We start from the raw sequence: 23,357 nt of genomic DNA on the forward strand, positions 1-23,357 counted from the left end.
GATGGAAAAAAACTCTCCTATTAGTCAAGTGTAAAATTCTAAAGTATAAACTACCTTTGGAAGCTTCTGTGCCGAGTGGATTTTCCAAGATGTCTGTCATATCTTGGTTCCAAGCATCCTTCACAGCAGACTTGGATACTTTCCTGTTGTTCAGGCTTTGCAGTGGTCGGAAGTTATTCCTCAGGTACTCCACAGACTTGACATGGTCTTGCTGCTCAGTGGTGAAGATGGAGTAAAATGCCTCCAGCTGATCGCAGGCATCATAGCAGGGGAGAGAAGGGACATTAATTAGAAGAACAATGTGGTGAAATCCGGGTGGCTGATAAGACAGCAAAATGGAAGGAAGCATAATGTTGATGCCAAGACTGATAAAACTACAAGGGAAATCGGACTGCCCACTGAAATTATTGCCAACCACCTTATCTCGGCACAGGGCTTGTCCTGCCCACCATGGGAGAAGGCCTTCTAGAACCTGTGGACATCTGTCATTGGCAAAGAAACATTTGCCCTCAAGATCCCTGTTGTGTGTGACACAGCCTTGCCAAACCCTCCTCACTGCTGGCACCACTTTGTTTCACAGTATCGCGTCAAAAAGTGCTTCCAGGTCATTCCACACCAAGAGCTTTCTCCTGGATAAGGCAATACTTCCTTATCTCTGAATACCTTACAAAGTTTAGCTGCCAGGCTAAGCTTCACAGACAGCTCATGCAGCACTTTTAGGCACAGCTAGCATATACTCCTCTGGGAATAAGTTTCTTCTGTTGGATTCAGATCTGAGCTATTTATAAGAAAACGTATTAACCTGTAAGAAAGAACTGTAATTGGAAAACTTCTCTGTTACTTCGTATCGTAGTGTTTCTTATAAAAAAAATTCTAGCAAACTTAGGTGAAAATATTTTCAGCTAATGTTTTCCTCCTAGCTATAAAGGTAGGTACAGCATTTACTGTTACCTTGTTATCATTCAGGACAAAAACTAAAATTAGTTATGTTGCTGTTGGAAAGACTGAACAAGACAGAGCAGAGAAGGAATCAGTCCTGATATTGTTTGCATGACATCAGTTACACATATTGATAGTATGGATTTTAGGAGCACAGAATCTAGCCCAGGACTTACTTGAGTAACATTCATAGCTTAATGACATGTCACTGAAACCTAAACACTTGTCATTAAGTGTGTCTGCTCTAAAAGCTCTGGAGAAGCATGTGAGCCCCAAACCTTAAAACTGGAAGAATTTTCACAGCGGCCTCAGTTGATAAAGCTGATAAACAAAATCAAAGAATTGTGTAACAGAGCAGTTAATCGTCCTCCACTGACTCATGAGGCACCCGCTACCTTATTTAATTTCCCTTCAAACCAGTAATCTGAGCCCCCTGCAGCAGAGGGACAGCAGGGAGGAGTGACCACCAATGACAAGGTCCCATGGCAGGCAGGGAGCTCAGGTGCTTCCAGAGCTCAGGAGCTGCTTCCAGAGCTCAGGTGTTGCTTTCAGGCTTGCAGGTGTGGACACTGGGATTTGAATTGTGCTTTTTTTCCTGCATATTATAGGAATGCCTTATTCCCAGGCTCTCAACACAATTCTGTTTCTGATTCTTTCAAAGAAACATCTTGAAAATTTTCAAAAACCATTGCCTAATTATTAGCAGGACCCCCTCAAAAACATAGAAGGATAGATTAAAAATAGGCTAAAAGGACTGACTTACACTTTCGTCTTAAAAAAATCCCACAACAGATGATCCTCTTCTAAAAAAGCACAGATCAGAACTCTTGTGCTTATTTACATACCTTTTGCACTTCATGCACTGGAAGCAGTTTTGACGAAGCCAGCTAACAGGGCTTAAGGTGACTTTGTAAAAGAGCAAGAACTTGGGTGGTAACTCCTTCTCTGAAGTCAAGTCTCTAGGCTTAGACATCTGTGACATTAATTGAATTTTTAAACTTTCAGAGAGAACTTTTAAAATATTTTCTTCTGCCATGCTACCTTGGGGAGATATAATTGCATTTTAACAACTGCCAATTCAAACATGATTTTTAACCTTCCACTTTTTATGTGTTGAAGTATATATAAGCCATTTCAACCTCACTTTGACTATAAAAATATTATCTATGACAAATGAGAATTAATTTATCTATAGCTGACAGAAAAAAATAATATTCTACGATCTGCAGTCAAGGAGCTGCATTCATGCTCTTCAAAGAGTACAAGAGCTCCTGTTCAGAAGAAGAAGAAATTAAAAGCTCTTGTAAGACTATTGTAGATACAGGGAAACCTGATCTAAAGCTCTGAGTCATGCAATTACAAACCATTAAAGCCTGATGTGTAGTTTTCTAAGGGTTGGATACACAAATGGCAATTAAAAACACTGAAACTGTTATAAGCACAATGAGCTACTCTGAGGTATGCATTATGAGAGATAATGCCATGCTTTGGGTCATTGAATGCACTTAGCTTTACAATGCATCCACAGGGTGACACAGCTTGTCCTGGTTTGTTGTCTAATTATCGGGGAAGATGATGATGATGGAGGACTGTGAATAAAATAGAGAAGCCTCCACAAATGGACCACTTCACTACTGTCCTTTTTACAGCAAGGTATTTTGCACAAAAGCACGAATTTAATTGGAACAGCAACAAAGCTTAAATATCACTGTTGTCCCCTGGGATTACAGGCTGCTTCATGGGGATTGTGATAAAGAAGGTTAAACTATGGCAATGGATTATGTTACACTGTTTCTGTTAGAGGAACAAATAATAATCATAGTGGCAGGGTGGCAGGCTCGAAACACACACATCTAGAGCTACCGGGGAGGGAGGAATACTGTTATTTATTCCACATGTGTTGTAGTATCAATGAAAGTCTGTCTACACACAGAATTCCCAGACCTTCCACCACACACACATGCACAGAGCAGCACAACGCCAAGTTTTAAAGGCTTGATTTGGAACAGTTGCTTCTGTGCAGCACAGGAAAGGAGCTATGCCAGGATAAAGCACCTTTATACTGACAGCTGAAACTGATATTTACTGTTTTATTTGCATTTGTTAAAAAAGAAAAAAGAAGTCGTGACCCACCTGATGTGCACACAGGGTATAAAACTGAGCATGGGCCAGGCCTTGCAGCCACCAAATAATAAACAGTAAACTTATTGATGTAGTGAAAAGCTACAAGGGATTGCAAGTATCCTGCAGGCAAGGACAGAATTCAAAATGACCTCGACAATCAGAGAAATAGCCTGAAAAAAACAAGGGGTCTGATTCAAACGGGATCATGTGCAGAGTCCCAGGCTCCAGCCAGAACTGGGGGCTGCCTGGGGGCACGACGTGCTCAGCACTGCCAGAGATCCCCAGGGAAAGCCTCCAGCAAAAGGGTTCCTGCTGACCAGGAGCTGAACATGGGCAGTGCTGTCACACTTGTGAAACAGGCAAGGTAACACCAGGATGGGTGGCTGGACACATGAATCCTGACATGTCCCTCCTCTGGAGGGCCTCGGCTGAAGCACTGCAACTGATCTTGAACACAGACTGTAAAAAAAAAAGATGAAAGAACCTATGGGAGAAGCAATGAGAGCTAGAAAACAGGGAAAAAAGCCTGGAGCAGGAGTATGGCAAGTGCCTTCCATACTTCTGAAACCTTAGAGTACAACATCTGTTGGTCAGGATCACCCAGTGAACTGCTCAGGTGCACTTTATAGAATTAGTAATGTAAAAAGTTTGCTTTCAGTGGCTTATGACAGATGAATAAGAGGCAAGACTAAGTCCAGCAGGTTGGCTTTCTAAAGACCACAGTCTTACAATGTCAGAATACACTGAGCTGGAAAACATTTGACTTCACCTAGACATTGCTTCATCAGGATAATTCTTCAAACTCCAGACACTGTGTCTATTTGCATTAAAAGCTGCTATGTGCTAATTTTAAAGATTTGTGCACCAGCTTGCTGAGCACATAATGGCAGCTTTACCGTGTTATAAAAACAGTTAAGCATGGAGAATTAATGGGAAGATGTCTTTTCTAATGTAATTAGTTCAAATTACTAAATCTGAGCAGAACTGAAATCACTCACTTTACTTTGAAAAGAAAGTTTCAATTAAAAAGAATAAAAGTGAACTCTATGTAACTATTTACACCTTAGCTTAATTTAATCTTAACAAAAACAATAAGAAATAAATCACTGAAAGGAAACTGGATTTCATGTTGTACTGTCTTCTCAAGACGGATGGCTCCTGTTCAGAAACAATATTAATAAGAGAATTAAAAAAAAAATCACCGACACTTCCTTTTTTGTCAACAGAAACATTTGCGCTCTCCAAATGAAACCAGCAGGTTTTGAAAACACTGTCTTAAGGAGGGCAAATTAAGAGATAGGGTTCACTAACAAAGCAAACACACCTGATGGTAAGAAATGGGTACAGGCTTCCTAAAGACGATCCACTCCACGATCTCGCTGCAGGGAGGAGTAGTCAGGGAACCTGTGTAGCGGTAGTAGCTCCCCAGCGACGTTGGCAGAAGTTCCCTCAGCACAAAGGGATCCAGAAAGGTCTCCTTCTCTGCGAGGAAGATTGACAAGCAGGATTGCACTTTTTTTTTAATGTGTCTTTAAAACAGATATCACACTGCTAGGCAGCCTAACAAGGTGTAATGGCAACAACATATTTTATCATATACGTAATGGAAAATGGAAACCCTCTGCAAGAGCTGACGCGTGGTTTATTAAAAGAGCAGCCAAAAATGTTAGTCAGCCTCATCCCAAACACACACCCTCCTAATGTGAATGTGTGCAGGTGTGAAATGCACTTGCTAACCCACCGGTTTATGTCAGTACAGAAATAATGCTGTAGTCAGTGGTTCCAGCACTCAGTACATGGCTCTCCAGCTGGATGGCAACAAGACAGAACCCAGTGGGACACAGGCCAGCCCAGTGGTCCCGATTGCTGCTGCCTGATCAAAGAACATCGGGCAGTGCATCTGTCCCATCTCTGCCAGAGGCGGAAAGGGATGCGGGAGCAGAGTCAAACCCTCAGTGGATTGCTGAGATGGAGGAGGCAGAGCCAGGCTGCTCAGCCAAACTTCTCTGGGAGCTGCCAGGCAGCTGGGCTGAGGAGCAGGGACACAGGACGCTGCTGAAGCTCAACGTGGTGCTCTAAACAACACCCAAGCAGTGCTCTCTCAGGCCTGCACCCACCCACATTGGCACTGACAGGGTGCTGCCAGACACAGCTAGCACTGCACCAAACAGGTTTCACAGGAAAAACTGCTGCCTCTTCTCCCAAATCCAAGAAAGCCCTTCCCAGCGTCCAACAGCCTGGGAAAAAACCCTTTTTTTGTCTCTGAGAATCTCCCTGGACAGCCTGAAATGCAGACCTAAGCACTGGAAGCATTCACCTGCAAGTAACGGTGACAAGTTGGTAATATTTATATTTAACACTGTGAAGAAAAATAAATGAACAAAAGGAGGGAACAGCTGCAGGCAAGGCAATTTCCCTGCTATCCCTGAGCATTTATCCTCTGCAATTCACGGTGACTCGGAGGCTGAAGCGCCCTCTCAGCCTGTGCAAAGGCGCTCACTGCCTCGGGCAGGCTGACACGTGGGGCTCTCCTGAACATCTCTATTCCTTACTTTTGATATTCTGCGTGCCTCAAACAGGAGTCCATGCTTGGGCAGAGGGAACTCTTTTTTTCTGTCCCACCAAAGCTGCTGAGCAAACCCACCGCCACCCCCTCCCTGCCCCAACAGAAGGGAGAAGCAGGTGGGCTGGTGATTGACACACACGTCTTCCAAATAGGATGAAGTCTGCAGAACTCACTTCCACAGCATCCCACAGTCTTCTAGAAGTCTTGATCAAATCAGGAGTCACCTAAACCTCTTAGCAGCAGCCTGATAATCAGGGGATTTTTTAACTCCACTGCTGCTGCACAATGCCAATGATACATACACTTCAGGTATCTTCTATTTTTGGCACAATATCAACAGGTCTGTGATGTTTTCACAGCTTTTAGCATCCCAAAATATGAGTAATTCTATTAAAGTCAAGGCAATACTGCAACCTCTTGGTGATCAATTCCTTTCCTTCTAATCCAAGTAGATTTTGAACACATCTGCATCTCCAAAAAGGAAATAAACAAATAATAATTCACACTTTTTCCTCATCATAGCATACCTCTGTGAGAAAACATGTGTTTAAATAATAAATACTAAAATATATGTGATTGGCCAAAGTTCAAAGAGATTCTAATCAAGAAGTCATAATCACAGCAAAAGGTCTCATTTAATTTGATTGATTCATTTTTTATGCAGAAAAACTTGGTCAGAAAAACAAGAAACTCAGTCACAGGACTTGATTTCCAAATGCAGTACACAAACCTTGACACTGGATTTCTATTTCAGAGCTGTCTCTCTACATCAGCCCTCAGCAGGCCACAATGAATCCCAGAGTGTTTGGATACACCAACATCCCCTGCATTAACAGCCTATGACTACACATGAAAGAGCTGGGAGGCAGAGGCACATTTTGAAAAGTGCTTCCCTCTTGAATTTAAGAAAAAAAATGTTACAGTTAAAATTAACAATTTAACTATTTCTAACTTTTGCAATCTTTTTATTACAATGATGGAATCACTGAAGAGGCTGGATAAAGGCTCTGTGCAAAACCACAAATATGGTATCCCTTTATCAAAGGATGGCAGGAGAAGGAAGCTCATTTTACACTTTCAAGGATTTTTGTGCCATATGCTGACAATATTATATTTTAATAATTAATTGTTCATCAAAGGAAAAGATGAAGAACAGGGATGCTAAATTCAAAGTTATTCAAATTGCAAAAATGAATAATGCATAACTTTTATATTAAATACACACTGTATTAAGCAGTCTACATTTCATCCAACTCCGTCTTTCATTTTTAAACATTTTGAACTACAATATGAATAATCAAGTAAAGGAAGCTTATTTAGACAGAGAAATACCTTATTTGAATGCAAACTGGAAGTATCTGACTATGATTAATTTTTAGTTATCAATTAGGGATAGTGCTTTTTCTTAAGCACTTGGGAAATCATAGTCAGCTGTGGAAAAGAAAAAGCTTTCCGGGGAGTCATAAAAAAATGCTTTTTGGGAAGTCATAGTCAAAGAAATTCTCATAGTCAAGTCATTCTCAAGGAAAAAGTAGCTTTGCTAATGCACAGTTTAAGTAGGGCAGGGTGTACTCAATCTTATTTTTAATGGCTACAAGCAACGCTCTAACTTTCCATTATTAAATGCCAAAGATTGAAATGAAACAAAACCCCAAAACATATAATTGGACTAAAATGACTACTAAAATAGATGATAATCAATTGATTATACTTTAATAATGCAACACTTTTGAAAATGTAGCATTCTTTTGTATTGCTTGCCATCTAGATGAATGATGCAGAGTTTTAGAAATCGGAGTCACAAAGATCTTCACATGAAGCTTAAAGAAAAAGGGACTTGGAAACTCCACTGCCTGCCATATCCTTCAAGAGCATATTGAAACAGTAAATGCCATGAAATTAAAGTTCCTAAGAGCTTGAGACAGTTTTGAAAATGGTATTTTGAAGTCATATCATTTTAAAGATTTCAAGGTTAAGTCAGTTATTGTTGTTGGTGGTAAAACTGTAAGAACAGTTTCCAGGCTAAACAAGATCATTCACTGATTATCATAGAAATATTTTTTATATATACATATATATGTGTATATATATAGATATACATGCATGTGTTTGTATGTATATATAGTTCCTACTAAACAAAAAAGAACAAGGTTGGAAATAACAACAAACCTTTCTTCACTGTCTTTTATTACCAGCTCCTGCTTCCCATTTACAGTGCCTGGGTTGGGTATGAACTATGTCCAGGAGGTTGGGAACAGACTGAGTGGAGTGAGGAGTTTCTAGGAGGAAGAAAGTGGAAAAGGCTGGAAACTACATGACTGATGAGACAGCATTAGCTGACAGGTACTAGGAAATAACTGTCAGACCAAAGCAATAAAAGACAGCAAAGCAAACGTGTTCACCTGCAAACACCTGTGAATCACTGCAATCAATGCTGCAAAACTGACCCATGAGCCACCTACTCGCTCATAAACCAGAGCCCCACAATGCTCTGTTCTGCTGCTCCTCATCCTCCTCCCATCTCAGCACCTGAGCACCCAAACAGAAATATAAACATTCAGGAAAGCAGAGCCCCAGAGATCCTGACCCTGAAGACAGGCCCTCAAAGGACAGAGCATTCCCATGGGCAAGAACAGCAACCTGCTGCTGCTGCCACCAGTGCTCCCAGGTGATGCAGCAAAGAGCAGTATCCAAAACACGGCCCCACTAATGCAGTTTTATCCACAGGTAACAAACAGCAATGCCTTCTTTACAGCACCAATGCTCAGAAAAACATGTTCACTCCAATACCTCAAAGGTAAAAATAGCAACCACCACAGATTCATTGTTGACCATTAAGACAATGCATGTGGAGTTTCAAATACTAAGTGTTCCACAGTATGAAAGGACAATACTGTATTTCAATGCTTACATTCACAAAAAACAATTAACTGAGCCAGCTGGTAACATATTTGACCTTCTGATACAACATTCACATCTGCCTCTTGGTCTGTCTCTCATAGCAGCAACGTGAAAAGTCACACCCAGCATATTCTTTGTTTGGGCTGAGAAATCTCCCCAGCATTTTGCATGGGACAAAGAGCCACTTTCTGTAGAACCTGACCAAAAGGCAGAGCAACTGCAGACATGCTTTAAAAGCCTGATCTATTTACACTCTTTGTCAAGTCATCACCACTAGGGCTGAACTAATACTAAATTATGCACAATAGTTTACTGAGCAGAGGAAAAAAAAAAAAATCAGATCTGAAACCAGACACCTGCAGTGGATTTCCACCAACTACTGCAGTTTTCACAAGCTGGTGCCAACAAATAATATAGTGAAAGAGCCATCAAGGACTGACTAGCTAAAAATACAGTCTGTAAATCACTGGATAAAGATACACCTGAATTTTAACCAAATCACTGGAGTAAGAGGCTTCTTGAGATATGCAGGTAAACAGCACACAACTATCTGTGATCAAAACTCTTTTAAATCTAACAGGAACTTGGATTGGACATCACAAGAAAATAACTATATGCCAAGTCCATTTATATCTCATGGAATGCTTTGGAACTTTCATCGTGATTTTCCATAAGAAAACAGGAACTTGGCTGCATTGAAAACAATATCTTAAAATGAGCTTATTTCCAAAATTAACGTATGTACAGTGCCTGATAGGTACCCAGCTACACTTTGAATAACTGAAATCTGCAATACCAATATGAAGAGCTTTGAAAGTCTCCCAAATTTGTTAAACAATGTTATTGCCAATTTCATTTTCACAACGAGCCAAGACATTCTAAAGCTTCTGCATTCAAACTTTTAAAAAACAAACACACAAAAATAATCAAAAGGACAACACGTTGCACACCCACTGAGCCAGAACTTCCCAGATAAAGCAGGCAGCAAAGCACAGCCAAGGACCAGACTCATGGGGGTGATTTTAAAGATGAGACCACAAATGCTATATATTGCTTTAACTGAAATGATCATCAGATAAGTGCTTGCTGTGTAAATCCTGCAGGAAGGGCAGTATGTGACAGTCCTCTGTACTCAGGGTAATTCTTGTCATTTATTGTGCAATTATTTTTCTCACTTTTATTTATTTATTTTTTTAAAAGAGATCCTCCACTGAGCAATGTAAGGAGCTGTAAGTACACAGAAAGCACAGCATGGCAGGGACGGGGGGAGTAAAGATAATAACACAGTCCTGCAGACTAATTTAATCTGAGAGGTACAAAAAACCAGGAGAAAGAAAAAAAAAGGCAAATCTCTTATTCAGAAAAAAAACATTTCTATGCCACATGTTGGTCTCAGGCTTAATTTTTCTCACTCCCTTTCTTAAAACAGCTTAGGAGGAAAAGGCTTAGCAGCAGAGAAGAAGTCTTAACTCTTTAAAGAAGGAAAATGTTATTCTGAACCCTTCATGCTTAAGCAGTGCTGATGCAAAGCAGCTGTTGGCATTCTAGACTGGGATGAGACTTCTCCAGGTTTCATAAAACCTAACCTGAGACAGAGGTACGTGAGGCTGGACAGGCAAGAAATACAGAATATGCACCAGCGATAGGAGGAAAAAGAAACTATGACAAAGTTCTGAGCAGAGGAGGACCCCTGGAAAAAAACTGGACTCTGGCAGAGGCTAAAGTGAAGCAGAAGTGCCCAGAGGAGCATGGATTGTTCACATCTGCTCCAGCAGAGCCAGAGCAAACCCACATGTTCTCTGACTTCTCTATCCCTCATTTCTCAGTGAACATCCCCAAAACCCACCAACATAGCACCCAACTCTTACTCCCTGCAGATGATTTGTTCACGTTCAGCATCAGCTTTAATTCTTAACTGTGACAAGCACAGTCTTTTTTGTTAGTTTGAATGAATTTTTCTGCACAATCTATTAATTCTTTGTCAGTTTGCTTGTCTTAACTCAGCGTGACCAGCACTGCTTTCTGCAGAGCAGGCAGGTGAAGGACCAGAGATTTCCAACACTTCCACCATTTATTCCTTTCAATGATACAGACCCCTGCAGCTATGCACAGAGCTGCCCTATATAAAAGTGTGAACTTATCACCTCTGCTCTCATCTCCATTTCCCACTCCCCTCCTCCTCCCCTTTGCTCCACAGCAATCGTGTCCTGGCCCCTTTCACAGGGCTACTCTGACTGTGAACACAAGAACAGATCAGAAAACAAAAGAATATATCCAGCTCATCCCTGAGGAAAAAGAAACGCTCCTCCACGTTTCCTTCTCAGCTTAACATACGGTGCTGCTCTTCCTTTGATGGCCCTTCCTTGATCCAAATTGAGCTGCCGTTTTCTTCAAAGCTTTACTTTCAAAGATGGGATCCCATGGTACCACATCTCACCTTCACCCCTCTCCCCCACCCTTCTTCTCTACAACCCCATGATATTTGGTGCAGATGGCAAACAGCTTGTCAGGTGGTGTTATGGTTGAAGTTCAAAACAAAAGAAATAACGTGTCATGGTGCTAATGGTGTTTTCTTCTTATTATGCCTTCTGGTGTGATAGATCACAGGGTAACTAACACTGTCTAGATTGCTTCTTTTTTAGTGCAGATTTATTTTAACAGGTTATTCACTGATTTTTCACCTAGGACAACAGGAGAGATGTGCAACATATTTATTCTCTATCATTTTTCAATATTAAAGCACTCGTTTCCACTGTATTTTGGTAAGTTCTCCCCAGCAAGACCAGAATTTTAGTAATCACTTGCCTGACCACTTCAGGCCCATCTCAAGGGAAATCCAAGACTACACTCTGCTCCATGCTGGGTTCCAGTTACAGTTATTTAAGACTTCTTTTCCAGCCTCCCTTTTAAATAAACAAAGGTTCCTCTCCTCCCCTCACCCCACCTCATGTTCACAAACAAGCAACAGATGACATTGATTCACTTTGTACCTAAGCTTTTGATCTGGTAGCACTTTGATTTTCAGAGCTCACTTTTGACAAGGAAGGGAATAAGAGCCCCGTTTTTTTGTGACATTGAACCTTTTCTGCTGTGGTAATTTATTTGTGCTCTAATAATAATTTTCTGCTGATCAGTGTAGATTCTTGATGACAGTGGCAGAGAACAGGACAGAGTGACAAAAACATAGTTTCCATCACCCTGAAATCTTTTCTGGGGTAGTGTGGGCTGCTGTCCCCTCTGACAACATTTTGCCTGCACAGTAAAACAGGACTGTGGTCCTGTGCAGAGCACCTGTGCCAGGCTGGGAAAAGGTGAATGTCACACAGCCTCCAGCACTGGGTGCTGCCCCAGGACTGACATCAGGGAAGAAGGCTCATTTTAATGCCTTCCAGGCAGCTGGTAAAAACAAGGAAAAGCCTTCTCTAAGAGGTTTACATACAAAAGAGTACCAAAAAGGGCAAAGCAAAGACAGCAAAGGTGGGAAAAGCAATGTTTCTGTGCAATAGCTCCATCCTGCCAGGTGCTCCTCTGAGACCTTGCTGGCATGTGTGGCAGGCAACAGCTTTCATAGCCATTTTAATGCAAATCAATTGTATAACACATAACCTGAGATTTCACAGTCCTCTACTCCCACAAGGGCACAATCATTCCCTCTGAGGCCTCACCAGCCTCCTCAACCCTTGCACAACGCAGCTCCTTCCTGCTCTGCAATCCTCAGCATCACAAAGAAGGATGAGGAGCAGAGAGGGGCTCAGGGCAGGGCACCCAGCTGAGCACATTGGCAGCAAAACAGGCAGAAGAGTCAGATGTGCAGCGCCAAGACTGCCCCACGTGTGGTGCAATCACAAGCAAGCACCAGTGACTTTTTTACCTATGATCCAGCTTCAATGAACACCAGGCATCATCTATCCTGCCAGCACCAGCATTGCTGAAAACCCTTCCCACCAGCTGTCATGATGAGAGGAGCGTTTGTAGAGGAGCTAAAAAAGACCCCCCAGCAATCAGAGCTGAAAGACACTGGAAAGTCAGCATCAGAAAATCCAAACCCCACCTGCTTGTACCCCATCCCTTCTCCAGGGAGGGCTGCCCACTCCCAGCTGTCAGTCCTGGCTGGGCTCTGTGGCAGACAGGCTCTCCACGTGCCCTGGGGCAGGGAAAGCAGGAGTGAGAAGAGCAGGCACCTGGCTGGCAGGAGGTGTGACAAATCCTTGGCAGAGCACAACACCAAAAGCAATTTTAAAAGCAGCAACAAGCACTTGACAGCTCCTGCAAGAGCCTCCTCAGCGCTCCTGCGCTGCTCTTCGAGGGCAGATGCAGAAGCTGGGGAGAGGTGTGGGAGCATTCTGTTCAGCAGGAAGAACATGGGCAAACCCCAAAGCATTATCATAGATCCAGACATCATTTGGCAGTTTGGTACACCATGGTTTCCCTTCCAGCTAAGAAACTTTATATGGTTGCTCATCTAAAATTAAGTTTAATGTGGCCATTAAGATTCTACAAAATTATGCCTGGAGATGAGGAAACAAAATCAACTAAGTAGCAACTAAGCCTGTATTGATTTTTATGTGTATGTTTCTCTATCATTGTTACTAAGCTGGTGACACTGTGAAGGGCACAATTATTTATGTTCCATCAAATTAGTAAGTAATTCAAATCCCTGATGAAATATCAAGCAAAAATTGCTTTCGCTTCTACAGAAAGTACTTCCAACTTTGGAAATGTTTGCATACCCCTGGAAGGGCAATGTAAGAATACAAGAACTTCACAGAAAAAAAAAAAAGAAAAAGGATACAAAAAATTTAAAACCCTCAGCTCATCATTCACGAGTCATTCTCTCCATCCACCTGAGTGTTACCAGATATGTCCCCACTATGGGGACAGGCCAGTGTGGGGGCCCTTTACAGTGTGGTGCAGAGTGGGGTCCCCATACAGGACCAGACCTTCCAGTAAATGACAAAGTGAGGTTGATGAGTTTGTGTGGGTGTGCCATTCCCATGCTGAAAACTGAAAGAGTGCGAGGAAGGAGTGACTGCTCAGCACACCTAAGGAAACACGCTCCGACAGTGGAGGGAGAGGGACAAGAAAACCTCAATGTTTGTATGTATTCTTAATTTTTACATTATATGTATGTGCCTCTGTATTGTGACAACCACCTAAAACCAACATGGTAATGGAAATGTTTTAAAATGCAAAGAAACTTAAGGTTTCAATTTTGCCTTCTTTTGTTGGATTCCTACTTGATCCAACCACTCTATTCAAAAGCCACAAGAGTTTTCTACTGTATTTCAGCCAAAAAGTCCACCTTGCCTTAGGGTCCCAGTTGAATGCAGAGAAATGGAAGGCAGGAAGAAGCTTTTCAGATAAATTCACAAAACTGTGCTCGTGTAAGATGTAAGCAAATCACATCAAGAAAAGAAATGTGAGAATCTGGAATAAAACTCTCACATCTTTACTATTATTCTGTATAATAGCATTAAAAGAGGGATATGATATGAGAATTCTTCACTGAAGTGTTCTATCAATATTTAAGTTAAAGAGAATGATCTCTTTCAACAACTGCTTTGCAGGAGGAAATTCCTTTACTCTAACCACCAAAAGAAAAAGAAAAGGCCTTAGAAAAGGCCTTTAATCAGGGCCTTTGAAACAGGAAGGAAAGCATGATTTTCCTCTTTTTCTTCCTTAATGTTTTGAAAAGGAAACAAGCCATTGAAATATATCAAGTGGTTTCCTTTACTTGAAACACTAGCAGACTTCTGTGCATTGTGTGCAAAACAAAAATAAATGTCTTTTATCCACCCAGATTTTGCTGTGGATAAGACAGCACAGAGATGGACTGATCATTATGTGGTCAGGGAATCACAGCCTCGGGACGAGTCACATCCTACCCAAACAATTAATTCTGGGAATGGAATAATCCTCTTAGGAGACACTGCTGTGATTATCCATGAGTGGCTGTTTGGTCTGCAAGGAGCAAGACAGGGAGTAGGAAAACCTGATGAGGTGGCTAAAACACTGTGTGCTTGCAGGGGGTTGGGAGTCTTGGAATAGAGAGCAGGTAAAGAAAAAAACTAAAAAGATATCCCAGTCCAGTTAAATGGCAGCTTGGCTGCAGTGTCAAATTACCCAGACATTGAAAAAAACCTTGCAGCCTAACACATCCCAGCTTTGCTTTTGCTACCCTGTTTTGTTATACAGAGGCAGCAAGGTAATAACTTCTATTTTTGTGGAAAACCACACCAGTTTTTCAGCTCAGTGTGTTGTTTTTATTTCACAGCAGAACACTTTTTATAAGCAGCAAAACCCAAGGAAAATTCTCTAAATGAACGACTTTATGGCATGTTATCATTTAACCCGTTTTTCACTGTGTTTGGATTTATTGGCCTTCCCAGTTGCAAAGTTAAATGATTCTGAAAGGAGAACAATTAATCCAAGATCCTATTTGTTTTAATCTAACACTGTCAACTAGTTTTAGGTTTGCAATCAAGAGAAAAAAAGTGTCTATTAAACTCTACAGCACTAGCTAATGTCTAAAGACAATCCTCAGAAAAGGTGCAAAGATGTTTTATCACAGCACTATAGATGGAACAGAGATTTATTATTGTACTGAGCACCATTCCAGCAGATGCCTTTTGAATTACAATGAGATTATTAAAACTTTACAAATCATTATTTTAAAACCTGACAAGAGTACTTTGGGAACCGGAGCATCTTGATGTCATTGCTGATGATGCATTACCTGTGGTAAGGCTTCAGGAAAATTCCCGAGTAAAAAATTGGTTATAAAAGTATAAAATATATTAATATTTATTTTAGTACCTGCTATAAGTTCAAGGATAATAGGTATATGCATCAGAACAGCTGAATGATTGTATTTATGCCAGCATTAGAAAGATGTTCATCTGCTGCAAAGTTTAATTAATTTTCATAGATAGTTAATTTTTTGTTTCATTATCAGTTCCCTAAATTTGAAAGACAATTTATTAACAAATAGAAACTTCAGAGAGGTGTATTTTTAGAGCAAACAGAAGATAAATAACAGAGTGAGGTATCCAGGCTGCCTTCGAAGTTCTAATATGAATGATAGATTGCAGCAGGTTGTGATTGATAACTTATGCATTCTGGTGCACTGACTGAAAAGAAACAAATTGTTTACTGTTCACCCCAAACCATTCTCAGGTAACAAATGACTCTGATCTTTACCAATCAAATAATGGCAGTGATGCCCTTAAACATCAGTGAATGAAGAATGTGTGGGCTCACTGTGTCCTTCCAGGGGTGACCCGATCCCTTAAGGACAATACTTCTGCCCCTTCTCCCTGTCCCAACAAGTAGAAAGTTTAAGCAGCTACTTACCATGATGTACAACGCCCTTCAACCCATGGATAATGGGATCCAGTGCTGAATTGTCCCTCTGACTGACCTACATGCAAAGGATACAGGATTGGTTATATCTAGGCAGAACAGTTTCATTTTAATCTTCTAACAAGAAAAAAAAAGTTACCTAACAAGCTGCTTAGTTGTCATATTTACAATGGATCTTCAACAAATGCCAAAGGTACGTGGTGACACAAAATAAAGTGAGGAAGGTTAAATAAAAAAAAGTGCCTGCAGCATTCTTTAAAATGTTAACGACATTATCAGCCCTGCAAAGCCTAAAAACACAGAGCTGAGTTTTCTCCATCTACTCCTGCTTTCATAGAGGAGAACTGCTGTGATAAACAGAAGTCATCTCAGACCAGTTCATTCCTTACCAACATAGCCATAAATCTGGTGCTGCCAGTGCAGTCAGCAAAGTTGGATCCCTTTCAGCCCTAATGGAGCTGGGCCTTGGCATCTCATTGCTATTCATATTTTTAAATTTATTTAATTTAGTGTCACTGGGACAAAGGAAAGGCAAAAAAAGCTCTGTGAGAGGATACAGAAAAAAAAAAAATTGACAGTGTAATTGCCTGCCCTTCCAGACCAAAACCTGCAACATTCCTTCTATCACTCAGAAATTGCTCCCGTCCTCCACAACAGTGAGATCCAGCACCAGAGAGAGGAAGGAAAGGCAGCAGGAAGGATTAACCCTGTTGAGCTCCATGACTTCCAAATTAAACCCATCATTTCAGTCACTTACTTGCACAGCCAAGGAATTTACAACCAATAATCCAATTTTTTTTTACCTTTCACCTCTTCAGAAGTATTGTAGGAATAACTCACAATTTCTGTGAACATGTTCCATTATTTAAGATACTTGCCAATTTACTTTTGGGAGATGAGTACTGTCATGTATCATGGGGTACATGCTTCCTTTTTTTCCCCCACCAGTCAACTTCAGAACCTGAGCAGTGTTGATAATTTCTGGATGGACAGCTCCTAATGGGCAACACCTCAGATGCAAAAGAGCTGCTCTGTATCTTACAACCTGCTGAAGACCTCAATGTCATGAGCAAAAAAAGAGTTTAATCACATTATGGCTGTGTATTAAGGTCTTTGGAAAGGAGTGGAGACAAAAGAAGAAAACCCTGAGAAAGGACCCAGTGCCCAGCAGGGAACACACTGATCTATGAAGGGCAGAACCAGCTTGGAGCTGTTCCTAGAAGGACATCATTGACCACAGCACATCCAAAAAATGTGCTGTAAAAATATCACAAATTTTAATATCCTGACAAGAAAATTGGAATCCGTTGCCCAAGTTTCACAATCACAAGCACCTTTCATCTTGTCCTTCCTCCCCATAACTAATTAGGAATCTTAGAAACCTCATTATCTCAGCCCACTGCATTGAGATAAACCACAACAAACCACTTTTCTGCTTTCTGTTTATTTGCCCTATGAACTACTCTGCTGTGTTCATGACACATTCTCATGCTCTTCTCTAGAGACAAAATGGTTTGGTGTTGTAAATGGAAATTGAAAATCCTCTCCTCATCACAGTACTCCAGAACTTGCAATGATCATCTATGGCAAGAAATGCAATAAAATTATCAAAGCAGCAAAAGCAGCTTTGAAATATATATAGCTCAGATGTTACTGGACATAACACCATCACCCTGAAGGCTGCAAGCTCTTGGAAGCGTGAACTTTTATAAGCCCAAAGGGTGCACTGTACACTTTGGATCCCGTATAAATAATAATCACAAGACAGTAGACCCAATCACCCACTTTGTAGGTTCTGTCTGACATCTGACAAATCAAAAAGAAACACTAAAAATACAGAGCCTGTTGTGAGACAGATTCCCTCATCTTTTCAATTTATTCAGGTTTCTCCAACCATAGGTACCATTAAAATAAAATCATTAAAATGCTACCACCGTTTAAGTACAAGAACATAAGAAAATTTTGCTCTGGACTTATAAATAATGTTTTATTTATTGCTACCTAACCGTAAGTGGTAAAGAGTTTTATTTTGTTTACTTTGGTTTTATTTCTGGTGACAGCTGCAATCAGTTTGAAGAAAGCAAATAGACAGAAAGGATCATAAAGGTTAGAACACTTCCTTTTGGGATTTTGTGTCAAAGTAGATCAATCCTTAACCTCAGCCCTGGCAGTGCCCCTTTAATCTGAGGTAGTGTGGCTGTATAGATCTGGCCATGCAGCCTCTTTGATCACACATTCTGCAAATGTGCTGTGTTCTTCAACAGCACAAAACCAACAGACACAGGATTTCTATGGAGGCTGGAAGGGAAATGCTCCATGCATCTGTAATCTTGTTTTCTCCAGTGGTATGGGGAGCTGGATCTCCTGTTTCTTTAAAAATCATATTCAAACAAGTACCACTTGCAGAGATGTCAGTTCAGACCTGCATAGGATATAGCTTTATTTTCCCTCCAGATGCTTTCCTTCTTCTTACCTTACATTCACACACAGTTCTCTCTCACTTCAGCACAATGTTTCAGAATCTTGGCAAGACTGTTAGAAAAGTGACCAAAAGTTTTCTCATTTTGTGAAAGGGTTCAGACTTCAGAACAAAAGTTTTCTTACATCCTTTTCTTCTTCAAATTCTTAAACAACCCAAAAAACCCACCTTGAATTTAATCTCCCTCTCTTTTTATTCAGTTCTTTGTATCCTTTTTCTGCCTGTGTTCACAGAGGAAATCGGGTTTCTGAAATCCAAAATGTCAAGTCCTATCACCATTGCTGCACATCTCTGGTTTAACTGGCCTGCAGCTACCACACTAGTTGAGATCAGAGATTCACCCATACAAGAATCCTGTCTCTGATAACAGCTGATACTTAAAAGAAAGGCAGGGGAAAAAAAAAAAAAAGAAGAAGGAAAAAAATCTCCAGAATAAGAAGTGTCCTTCTGACCTGTTTTATGATTCCATGTCATGAGGCCTGAGTTTATATCCTCCTAGAAACTGTCTTTAACTTTCTTTGTTATATATGTGTTCCAGCCATGTATTTTTTCATTATCTCATGAACATATCCTGAAGGAAAACAGCAATGAATTATTCAGATTGACCTTACTTACATTCCACATTTCTCCTGATACCTTGGAGGAAGATCACACATCTGTAACTGGGTCTGGGCACTCTGGCTTCACCCAACACACGCCTGCCTAAGCTGGGCAAAGCTTTTCTTTTTCCCCCTACTCCTTCAAGACCTTACCAGAAGAAACACCAAGAATAACAAATTTCTTAAACCACAGGAATTCCAGGCACAAACACAAGCCTACAGTGCTGCAGAGTGAGTATTAACAGACAGATGGAAAAGTGTTCTGAAATTGCCCTAAAATACCCACAGTACCACTACTACAAATGTTGTTTCCTGTACAAGATGTTTTTGCTCAAAACTGACTAACACTCTATAGGTCTGCAGTAAACAGATTAAATAATGCTTGCATGCATCATTTATAATTGAAAAATGCCTGTAATCCTCTTCAGCAGAAATAAATAGGTAACTATCATGCTAAGCACAATGGAAAAACAAACACAGAGACATCATTAAGCAGTTTCCTGTGCTAACAGAGCTCTCACAATAGGGTAAATATGGGATGAACACGACATGAAGAAGCAAAATCTCTTGTTTATTGTACCCTTTGGGTGACTTCAATACCTGGTGCACATGCCATTCTGAACAGAAAGAATGGCTTAATGTTAATGCAATGAACAAGACAAATATTTGCAATATTGGAAAAGGCAAGGGACAACGATCCCATTCTGCAGTCATAAACCAGGTATGTTCTTCGCATGAAGTCATGGTGGAAATCATACTCTAGACAGGTTAGATTTACTTACAGCTCCTGCATCTGATGCAGGGACTGAGAAATTCCTCCTTCTTCAGTGAATGAGGCTGATCAGGCATAAACTCTATTGACAGCAGTGCTAATGCCTCTCAGCAGCACAGAGTGCTGTCCCTGTGCTTGAAAGTGCTGTTTCTACAGCTGCACCCTCAGAGGCAGGCCTGGGAGCTCAGCCCCTTCTCAGGATAACATTAATACCCCAAAGAGGACAGTTTCAGTGACTGAGCAGAGCAGGAGTGTGACCAGAGGACAGACCAGAGCACCTCAGCCAGGCTGACCATGCTAGTCCAGCCACCAAGCCACAGCATGTGAAAATAGACTTTACTGGGCAAGGTACTACTCTTGTGTTGCAGCTCTACTGAGCTCAGCATGTCCTCATGAGTAAAAAAACATCAACCCATTCTCATTCTCTATCACTCACTGTAGAGCAGCCAAACCTCTCTGCTCATCTGATCATTTTATAGGACAAACTCAGAACCTCCTGAAGACCCCTCATTTATCAAAACTCAGCAGACTCGTAAGGTGTTAAAATTTATGCCACATGCTATATAATTAAAGCCATATGCTAAAGTCATGTAAGTGTTCCATGGCCTGTCTTTCTGCTGGAAACAGTTCTATAAAGCTGAAAAAAAGATCTCAGGCAAAAATACTGATCTTACCAGCTTATTTTAGAAACAGTAACAAATAAAAATAGGGAAGCCCCCAAATACACACTGAGGCAGTTAGAGAGGCCACACAGCAACATCAGACCTTAACTCTAAGATGCCTGTCCAAAGGATCAGACACCCCCCATTGCCCAAAGCTCCAGGTAGCCTCTCTGAAACCCAGATTATCCTCCACCAACCAAGGAGATGTGGAGGGAGCACCACAGAGACCTCTAATCACTGGTACCTTGTGAAAAAAATAGGTGAATATTAATAATTTGAACATATCAGGAGTAAGGAATACACTTTCCTTTTAAAAAATGTTTAAATAGACGTTGTGTGGAAGAAAAGGGTGTGGGGAAAAAAGAACTGAAGAAAGCCCACCTATCTGGGTTGATACAAAATACAAATTTCTGTTTCATTTCCACCTTAAAAAATATCTGGCATTTAGGCATTAAACTAACATCAATTTGCAGCAACTGCTTTCAAGCTCGTTAAATGGGCTCACAGACAGTATTGCAAAGCATCTCAAAGTGAAGGAGAATGCCACAGTCGACTGTATTGAAAGGTGAAATGACATGCATTTTGTGCAAGGCAGAGGAAAATGAATGGCAACAATTTTGTGATACAGTACCTGAGCCTTTCCCCTCTGAATAGTGATATAATTTACTTTTCTCTCCCACTGCAACATTTGGCCCTTGACTTGGAAACTAAATCTTCAATCTATCAAGCCTTACCCATCTGCTAAGTAAAATGGCCAAGAAAATCTGCATGCCTTGAATTCGATATAGCCAGCTGCTCCCGGAGTGCTGAGCATTAACATCCAGAGACCATCCTCTCATGCTGCAAAGGATGGTGTCTGCCAAGGATGAATGACTACATACTTAACCGTGGCAGCTGAAGCCAGTGACAATGGCTGACACTGAAAGATGCCAATGTGTCAAACTCTACTTTCAATTACAACAGTGAAAGTCAGGGGTAATATTCCCCCAACCGCGTGCCTTCAGCTCCTATACAGCCTGCAGTTAAGATACACAACTCACCAGCCAAAAACCTAAGCTCCAAGCACTCTGTACAAACAACTAAGAAGAAAAAGAAGACTATTACGAATTAACTAGGTTGCAGAGATTAACTTGTCCTTCAGGGTTTCAGGACAAGCAACATGGTTAAACAATTTATTCTTCTATCAGCTCAGTGATGCTGGACAGATGCCAGTCCCCGATCTCTATGGGAAAGGACCTAATTTTCAGTAGTTTAGAACAGAAATTAGAAAAATCCCATTAATGTGAACGCTGTGCCACACAATACATACTTTATCATCACAGCAACAGGATTTAAAGAATCCAATATAATCACCATCAAAAGAAACATTCTTTTCTCACTAAAGGGAAAGCACTAGGGATATTGCTTCTGAAACTCTTCAAATCTATGTCTTTGGGGCCAAAAAATTTCAGGGTTAGCTATCAGCTTGGGCAGGCCCTACACCTAATCCTTTTGAACAATGATGCTTTAACCTGCATCAGACTGCAGCATTTGGAAAGGATCTTGGCTTTGTGGTCCACACCCTTCTGCTCTGCACTAGCTCCATTGTCCCACCTCCTGCTTCTCTCCCTTTTGAAGTCCACATTGTAAAATCTGATTGTGGATAAATATCTAGTTTCTTAAACATTACTGAATAAAAGGAAGTGAAAGATTTCAGCCGGATCTGGAATGTGGATGAACTGATATGAAAAGTTTACATGTGCTTTGCTTTGAAATAAAGTAGGAAATATTTATCTGGAGCTTTCCAATAGAACTGTCGGGTGAGAAGGGATACTGGTTGACACAACAGCACACTGAGCTATCTGTGAAGCCAAGAAAATGCCTACAGAGCTCCCAACATAACGATAGGCTAGATTTGGTGCTCTAAGTTTTTCACCTTTACAAGCACTAAATGATCCAAGAATGATATATTCCTGCTCCTCCACAGATGATATTTTCTTCCATCTCCCCCATATAAGCTATAATTGCACATCTCCCATATGAGCTGATGCAAAAGGACAAATCTGGCCAAAAGCCTGCAGCCTGACAGGTGAGCAGGGAGGCAGAAGGCATTTGCTGTGTAATGAATGGACTGCCCAAAGTAAGTATCCTGCAGAATATATTTGTAAGGGAAAACAAGAAATACTTCAGTTTTCTACTCGTGTAAAATCGGAGTATAACGGGTACCCAGGCAAGATGTGATACTGAACCTTATGGTGGCACACACCCTATTTCACACAGATACTACCATGACCTTTGATTTTTTTAAAAAATGTGCATTAGAGTGGATTTTGACTTTGCCTATGGCAACTGGTTTCAGATTCAGGGATTTGAAGGCAAACTGTTGAGTTCAGTTTGGGTTTTGGCCTACAGATATTAATAATCCTGCTATGAATGAAAATATACTGAAGTCATAGTGCTGCATGTGCTGGAGGAGGGGGTGCTTCTAAAGGTCTCATTCACTATGTTGTCTGAAGAGAAGAGAAAAAAAAAGTTAGTGAGTCTTCAAATGATTATTTTAAATAGAATAATGGGTGTGCATTGATCCTCCTAGCTAATTCCACTTTGAATAATACATCATTCTGCCTGAAAGCTTGCTAGTGATGTATTAACTTCATATTTCACTACAGCTTTGGAGGATATCTACCAGCAGGGTATATTAACTAGCAGTGCCACAGAGGAAACTGAACTTTTTCCTTTACTTTTCTGAAGTTCACAATAGTTTTAAAAGCTATTGAACTGACTTTGGGGTCAGGTGTTCTGGCTGCCCCTCATCTTTGGCTGAGTGCAATGAAGCTGTTTGCAACCACTGCTCCTCACAGCCTTCAACTCAGCCCCTGCATCACTTTGTACCTGCTGCCTCTGCACCTGAGTTAGCTGCAGACATCCTGGGACTAGGATGGGACAAAGTAGGTTATAGATCAGCAACTTCCCT

General features: G+C 40.9%; 1 protein-coding gene across 1 annotated transcript in view; it reads right to left on the minus strand.

The window, feature by feature from the left end:
- The window catches only part of PTPRG (protein tyrosine phosphatase receptor type G), a 387,945-nt gene that overhangs the window by 90,750 nt on the left and 273,838 nt on the right, over nt 1-23,357 (minus strand). Inside the window, exons 6-8 of the mRNA XM_062500771.1 lie at nt 15,884-15,950; nt 4,388-4,545; nt 55-247 (exon numbers count right to left, since the gene is read on the minus strand). Coding sequence (XP_062356755.1) covers nt 55-247; nt 4,388-4,545; nt 15,884-15,950 — 418 coding nt within the window. The remainder of the gene's footprint in view (nt 1-54; nt 248-4,387; nt 4,546-15,883; nt 15,951-23,357) is intronic.

This window comes from Cinclus cinclus, chromosome 12 (genome assembly GCF_963662255.1).
Source record: "Cinclus cinclus chromosome 12, bCinCin1.1, whole genome shotgun sequence".
Lineage (NCBI taxonomy): Eukaryota > Metazoa > Chordata > Aves > Passeriformes > Cinclidae > Cinclus > Cinclus cinclus.